This window comes from Pseudorca crassidens, chromosome X (assembly GCF_039906515.1).
Source record: "Pseudorca crassidens isolate mPseCra1 chromosome X, mPseCra1.hap1, whole genome shotgun sequence".
In the NCBI taxonomy this organism is placed as follows: domain Eukaryota; kingdom Metazoa; phylum Chordata; class Mammalia; order Artiodactyla; family Delphinidae; genus Pseudorca; species Pseudorca crassidens.
This window is the reverse complement of record NC_090317.1, coordinates 2,066,570-2,073,976: the sequence shown is the minus strand read 5'-3', so window position 1 is coordinate 2,073,976 and position 7,407 is coordinate 2,066,570. Positions and strand designations below refer to the sequence as shown.

Below are 7,407 nucleotides of genomic sequence, written 5' to 3'. Positions count from 1 at the left end.
GGCGGGCTGGGGCAGGGGGCCTGGTGGTCTGGGGGGGCGGCCTAGGGTCCGGGCCCAGACCCACGCTCTCCAAGGTCTCGCCCTTCAGATCAGGGCCCTTCCCGCTGCTGCTGTTGTCGGGGCGTCCGGCTGGGGCGCGGCCGGGGAACCCCAAGCGCTGGAGCTCAGCTGAGGGTGGACAGCAGGGGGGCTGCGGGGACCGGGCTGAATCCACGGGACTCAGGGAGGGCGAGCCCCAACCAGCGCGCGGCCCCGCCCCACTTTCAAGTGCTGGCCGGTTTCTGCCGGTTCCATGGCCACAGGCCCCGCCCCTCTTCGCTTCGGGCCGGAACAGGCCAGCGAGTGACGTCTTGGCTCGCCGACCCCGCCCCGCTCCCAGGTCCCGGCGGGTCTAAGCTCGTCCCCCTGGCGCGCAGGCCCCGCCCCTCGTTCCCGTCTTGCCCAAACTCGCCAGCGTGTGACGTCTCTGGGCTCGCAGGCCCCGCCCCCCTCCCGGACGAACAGCCCCACCCTCTCCCACGGCCCGACCGGTCCTCGGCTCTTCGGCTCTAGCGCGCCCTACATCCCTCTTTCGCCTCTAGCCAATCCCGTCAGTCTGTGACGTCGGGGCTCGTCAGCCCCGCCCCGCCCATTCCCAGGGCCCGACCGCTCTGCGCCGGGGGCTCCCCGCGTCCTGGCTCCGCCCCGCACAGCGCGCGCGGCCCGCAGGGGCCGCGGTTGGACGCGATTGTGACGCAGGCGTGACGCGGGCGTAGCCGCTCCCGAGGCGCTCGCGCTGCTCCTGTCGCGCTCTGAGGCGGTCGTAGCTCGGCCCGTATCACCAGGCCCGGGCCACCCCCAGGCCTCTGCCGCCCGCTGCCCGCCATGGACGACTACGCGGTCCTGTCGGACACCGAGCTGGCTGCCGTGCTGCGCCAGTACAACATCCCGCACGGGCCCGTCGTGGGTACGCGGCGGCGGCCGGCCCCTCCCCGCGCTTCGCCCCGCGCCCCTTTCCTTAACCCCTCTCCGCGCCGCCCCCGGTCTCGCGGCCCGCGCCCTGACCGCCCTGTGCCCCTTGTGTGGCCAGGTTCCACTCGCAAGCTCTACGAAAAGAAAATCTTCGAGTATGAGACCCAGAGGCGGAGGCTGTCGCCCCCTAACTCGTCCGCATCCTCTTTCTCCTGTCGGTTCTCGGGTGAGGCCGCCGCCCCACGGCTCCACCTGGCCGCCCTCGGGGACAGGGTTTGGGAGGAAGGGGTCGCGAGGGGGTGGCAGGGGCGCTGGCCGGGAGGGGCACAGGGGAAAGGGGAGGTGAACCTTGGAGGCAAACGGCCCTGGCCCCCCCCCGTTCAGACTTAGATTCAGCGTCCGTGGATTCGGATATGTACGATCTGCCCAAGAAAGAGGACGCCTTACTTTACCAGAGCAAGGGTAAGGCAGGGGTGGGGTGGGCACCCAGACACCTTCGTTCCGGTGTCAGGGAGAACCTGAGATCTCAACCCCCACCGTCCTGCAGTAGTCCTGGAGGGGAGAAACCGAGTCACAGGCCCCCAAGTGGGATTCAGATTAGGGCCATCTGGCCAGGTGGGGACACCGTTGCTCCCTCTTCCCCGCTGCCCCCCTTCCCAAGGCTATAATTATGACTACTGTGAGGAGAGTTACTTGACCACCAGGACTTACGGGGAGCCTGAGTCTGTGGGCACATCCAAGGGCTTCCGCCAGCCCTCGGCTTCACTCTCAGATGCTGACACCTTTCACCACCAGGTGAGCTGGCTGTTGGGCACCCTGTACGTGGGTACAACCTGAGGGGGTGATTGTGGGGTTTGGATAAATCAGGGGGGCCACTGGGTGCAAATGGTGGCTCCGAGAGCCTCCAGGGAGAGGTGGGGTCAGCAGACACCTGCCAGGTCAGGGCCTTTCTGTGGGGGGCTGTCAGAACTGCTTGACTAGAGTGCCCGGTACGTGCCCTGCACCCTTGCCTGGGACCTAGGTTTGAGCTCTCTCTGAGAATCCTGGGGCAGAAAGTAGGGTGTAGGCAGCTGGCACAGTCACTTAGCAAGTGGCAAGGCCCCACGGACATAAGGCCGGGAACCAAGAAGGGTGCTGGAGGGTGGCGAGGCCCAGGCCTTGAAGCAGTGTTCAGAGTAGGCTGGCAGGGAAGTTGGGCTGAGGGGCATGACGGGGCCACGCTGCCCCTGCCAGCCAGTATCCTTACCCTGATTCACTTCTATAGGTTCACGATGACAATCTTTTCTCTTCTGAAGAGGAGGGCAAGGATAGGTGAGTAGTAGGGAGGGCCAGGGACTGGGGCTGATTCTGGGCGCAGGCCTTCCCGGCCTATCTGCTCCCCTCTTTGCCTCAGGGAACGCCCCGTGTATGGCCGGGACAGTGCCTACCAGAGCATCGCACACTACCGCCCTGTTTCCAACGTCTCCAGAAGCTCCCTGGGCCTGTCCTATTACCCCACCTCCTCCTCCACCTCTGCCGTGTCCTCGCCTTCATCTCCTCCTTCGTGGCTCGCCCGCCGTGCCATCCGGCCAGAAAAGCGGGCCCCTGGGGCTGCTCTGGGCCAGGACCACCAGGTCCCGCTCTGGGGCCAGATGCTCCTGTTTCTCATCTTTGCTGCCTTCCTGGTTTTTGTTTACCACTGCATGCAGGCCTAGGATAGCAACCCCTTCCGGGCGGAGCCCTAACGCTCTGGCCTTGTGGCTTGGGGCCAGCTGCTCTTGGAAGTCCTGGCTGACTGCCTTAGCAGTGTTTTCTGGGGGAGGGGGGTTGGGGCTTTTCTGCGTGTTCTAGCTTGGGGGTACTGGGACAGGGGCAGTGTTTGCTTCCCCTGCCTTGTCCTGTCGGGGAGGCAGCAGGCCTGGGCCTCTGCAGCATGGTGGGCCTGGACAGGTGTTCCTCTGGAGCCTCCTGGCCCCACTTGCCTCTGACCCTTAGGGCCTAGGAGGGCAAGAGCCTTCTCCTGGAGAGGAGAACATGGGTGTCATCATTGCATGCCTCCTGTTCATTGTCACCTCATTGGGGGGGATTGACCAAAGGACACCCTGACTTTGTTTTCGTGGACAATAAAAAGACCGTTTATTTTTAACGTGTGGGCTCTTCCCTTTAATGTGGGGAGGGGGTGGGCTGCCCCCTGCTAAGGCCCTCCAGGCCTTGGGCCTCCAGAATTGCCATCTGGCGTTGTTGGTTCTTCTTTTCTTCCTTTGCGCTTGGGGTAGGGATCACATGCTACCCATGGACATATTTGTGCTTTGCTTTTGGGGTCCACTCCCTGACTCGTTACCCAAAGCTCTTGTAACTACTCATAAAAATAACCGTCACACGGAGAACCCACTTGGAAATGCAGGCGAGGCTGCTTGCACGATGTCAGTTATGGGTGTTTAACTTTCCAGCAGAGGCCAATCTTGGTGTCCAAGGGTGGGGGGATGAAGAGGAAACGAGGCATCTGCTTGGTGAGCCATTTCTGCTGGAAAGCTGATTGTTTAATGCTACAGGAGAAGGCTCTTAGTACTCTGGAATGCTCCATCACCTTTCGGTAAACCAGTTCCTCACCTGGCTATATTCCTTCTTATTGCCAGGTTTTCTGCTGTGGGTATTTCATAATTTTCAGAGAAGGAAACCTAGGGTAGACTGCCACAAGAGGCCGTGCGTCCTGGCTCTGCACTGCCAGTAGAGGGCAGTAAAGCGTGGAGAGGCTGGCTCCGTGTAAACAGGCGGGAATCAGAGGCACCACAAGGGCTACCTCGTTGTGTGGGGGCCTAGCATCAGTCCCTCTCACCTCTGACCGGCTCCTTGCTACAGGTGGCAGGACTTGGCAGAGCCTGGCCTCTCACCTGCATGTACACCATGGGCTCCTGAGCCTTTCGGGGCCTCTTGGCTGTCTACGGCTGCATGGTGAGCTTTGGTCAGGGCTGGGACTGGAACCATCCTACCGAAGCTCCTGGACATTTCTTTTTGATGCATCCTAGTCTCCCCATTTTTTTTTCTTGGGCGGGTGTTTTCTTAAAAATAACACAGGGCTTCCCTGGTGGCGCAGTGGTTGAGAGTCCGCCTGCCGATGCAGGGGATGTGGGTTCGTGCCCCGGTCCGGGAAGATTCCACATGCCGCGGAGCGGCTGGGCCCGTGAGCCATGGCCGCTGAGCCTGCGTGTCCGGAGCGTGTGCTCCGCAACGGGAGAGGCCACAACAGTGAGAGGCCCGTGTACCGCAAAAAAAATAATAATACATACTTTTTTGTGCATTTAAAATAAACAAAAAAGAATGATGGGACTTCCCTGGTGGTCCAGTGGTGAAGAGTACACCTTCTGGGACTTCCCTGGTGGCGCAGTGGTTAAGAATCCGCCTGCCAATGCAGGGGACACGGGTTCGATTCCTGGTCCAGGAAGATCCCATATGCCGTGGAGCAACTAAGCCCATGCACCACAACTACTGAGCCTGCGCTCTAGAGCCTGCGAGCCACAACTACTGAGCCGGTGCGCCTAGAGCCCATGCTCCACAACAAGAGAAGCCACTGCAATGAGAAGCCCTTGCACCGCAACAAAAGAGTAGCCCCCACTCGCCACAACTAGAGAAAGCCCACATGCAGCAACGAAGACCCAACACAGCCAAAAATAAATAAATTTATTTTTTAAAAATCCACCTTTCAACGCAGGGGACACGGGTTCCATCCCTGCTGGGGGAACTAAGATCCCACATGTTGTGGGACAACTAAGCCCGCGTGCCACAGCTACTGAGCTTATGCGCCTCAACGAGACAGCCCACGCACCCTGGAGCCCACGCCACAACTAGAGAGAGAAAAACCCGCACGCCGCAATGAAGAGCCCGAACATCACAGTTAAAGATCTTCTGTACCGCAACTAAGACCTGACGCAGCCAAAATATATATATACTTTAAAAATATTTACAAAAAAGGATGAAAAAATTGCTTCTAATTTTCTTACCCCTCCCACAGGCTCAGCCTCCTTTGTTTGCTGCAAGCCCCTCCCACCTGGCTCCCCCAGCACCCAGCCAACTGTGGCATGGACTCCCCAGGTCTCCAGCTTCTGCCCCTTGCCGTCCCAGTGCAAGAGCTGAGACTTGTTTGCTTCATGGTGGGTGGTGGGCATGGGCAGGGGGTGCTGCCTTCTCATTGGTGACAATAAGGCCTGATGGTCAGATCAATGAGCCTGAATGGGGGTGGGGGTACAGAAGAGGTAGTCAGGTTGCCAGTGCACCAGAACTCCAGGGTGGCATGCTGAGACATCTTGCTTCAGCAACGGGTCCCACATCAAGTATGTTGGGAAGCGGGACCGAGCCTGTGAATACAGCTCCCCCACAGGCTCTCACTACCTGGCACTGCTGTTCAGCCGGAGCCCCACCAGGTCTTGGCGGAGAGGCAAGTGGAGCCTAGGGACGTGGTAAGGTTGACTCGCTGATACCCTGTGGAGTAGCTGGGGCGGAGGGGGACAGCATGGGAGCAAGGGGAGCTGGGCTTGGGCCCTCCCAAGGAAGGGGAGAGAGATGGCGTGGCCTCCGGGTGGAATGATCCTCTCCAGGCCTCAGGTCCTTGATCTGTTCCAGGAAAGAGGGGGAGGCTAGGTGTGCTTGGCAACCACTGTGGTGTCTGAGAGAAGAGAGGAAAGAGTCTCCACCCAGGTGACACAGTCTCCCTGTTCTCATTCATCATTCCCCAAGGGCAACCACATCCATTGATCACCATGCAGCAGAGGGAGGGTTTCTGCAGGCTCCTGAGTGGCTTCAAGCTTCCTGCCCCAGGGCTCTTAGACGCCCCCCTCCCAAAGAGTTGTAGCTCCCAAGGGCTCTGGACCGCCCCCAGCACTCCCCTTCAGGCTTGGCCCCACTTCCCAGGGCTCTGAGACTACCTCCCGCGAGGGCTCTGAGGGGCCCAGCTGCCTAAAAGTCCCCCGAGGGCTCTGGAGTTCCATCACAGGGCAACTGAGGACTTCCATTCCCCAGGGCTTAGGCCATCCTCCCTTCCCCCACCAAGGGCTCCAGTGGTGCTGGGAACACAGCAGGGGGCAGCAGCTGCCCAAGGTTAAGGGGACAGTGACTCCCCTGCTGTGTAGGTGCCAGCAGAGGGGGGAGGGAATGGTGGTGGTGGTGGTCCTGCCAGGCAGGGAGGAGCCTGGATGATGCAATGGAGCTGGTTGCAATGGACCTGGATGCGTGGCTGCTGCCAGAGGTCTGAGCCGCATCCCTAGTGGAGCACAGAAAGGAGGGCCCTGTGGGTGGGGCAGGGGCATGGAGCCAGGAATCCTAGCTCAGGATCCTCCCACCCTTGACCTCCACCCCCTTGTCAGGTCCAGGGTAAGTAGCAGACAGTGTTGGGCAGACCTAGGTCCACCCCTACCTTGACCCCCACGCTGTGCTGGAGCTAGAGATGGTGGCTACTGGGCTGGTCCCCACACTGCAGAGGACAGTCCATCCAAGAGAACAGTCCAAGGGGGGCACAGCCTGTGGATCCACGACGATGGACCACCCCAGGCCCTGAGGGTCTAAAGGACAGGAAAGTGCCACTGTTACTACCCCGGGGGCTGGCCAGTTGCCCTAGGTTCAGGGTGGCCATCGCTGGAGACTCTACCCCTCCCCCCAGGGCAGACAGCTCCAACAGGCCCCAGGCCCACGCCCGAGCCCCGCTCACCAGCAGGTGCCAGGAGCAGAGACGAGGTCCCGGCCACACGCCTTCCCCCAGGCTGGCCCCATCTCACCTACTAAGTCTAGGGACGGGGTGGCTGGTCACCCCAGTTGGGAGCAGCCCCCCATCCTGCAGGTCCAGCTGCGGGCAGGGCAGGGCAGGGCAGGGGGATGGTGGAGCTGACCACCCACACCCCACCTGGAGGCTGGCCAGCCTCCACCCCTGCTCTGGCCACACCTCTGCGCCCGACCCTCCGTGCTGCCCGCTCCCCCAGGAGGATGGGAGGGACCCGGCTGAGGAAAGGGGAGCACCGGCCCCTCAGGATGGGACTGCCGCCCACCCGACAGTGAGGGAGCCCCAGCACTTCAACAAGGGAGACAGTAGTCTGGAGACCCTTGGGATTCCCGTGCAGGCCCCCAGCACGGCGGCCTCACCCAACTCCAGGGCGCAGGGCCAGGGCGCGCCAGGGCAGCCACCTCCACACCCCCCAGGAACCCCGATGAAGCCAGTGATGGGAGTGTGTGTGTGTGTGTGTGTGTGTGTCTGGAAGGTCCCCACAAGCCCAGCGAGGCCGCAGCCAGGGGAGCAGGACTGAGGAAAGCGCTAAACGATGGGCGGGGCCGGGGGACCGCCCTGGGGTCAGAGCACCTACTGAGGACGGGCCAGGTACTGATGCCGGTACTCAGCGGGGGGGAGGCACCCAGGTCCTCGGGCGGGCGGAGAGGGTGAGGGCCAAGGATGAGCACTGCAGGTGGGTGGCGGCCGGGTGGGGACAGGGCCTGGCT

At 61.7% G+C, this 7,407-nt stretch overlaps 1 protein-coding gene across 1 annotated transcript; it reads left to right on the top strand.

The window, feature by feature from the left end:
- The first annotated feature begins 727 nt into the window (after window positions 1-727).
- Window positions 728-3,076, top strand: EMD (emerin). The gene is made up of 6 exons (XM_067724575.1): window positions 728-946; window positions 1,070-1,177; window positions 1,336-1,413; window positions 1,613-1,746; window positions 2,216-2,262; window positions 2,345-3,076. The coding sequence occupies exons 1-6, from the start codon at window positions 865-867 to the stop codon at window positions 2,643-2,645; spliced, it is 750 nt and encodes a 249-aa protein (XP_067580676.1). The 5' UTR covers window positions 728-864; the 3' UTR covers window positions 2,646-3,076.
- Window positions 3,077-7,407: the final 4,331 nt, after the last annotated feature.

Coding starts and splice junctions, on each gene's coding strand:
- EMD (XM_067724575.1), top strand. CDS start 865: ATGGACGACTACGCGGTCCTGTCGGACACCGAGCTGGCTGCCGTGCTG. Junction 947..1,069: donor CCCGCACGGGCCCGTCGTGG/GTACGCGGCGGC, acceptor TTGTGTGGCCAG/GTTCCACTCGCAAGCTCTAC. Junction 1,414..1,612: donor CTTACTTTACCAGAGCAAGG/GTAAGGCAGGGG, acceptor CCCCTTCCCAAG/GCTATAATTATGACTACTGT.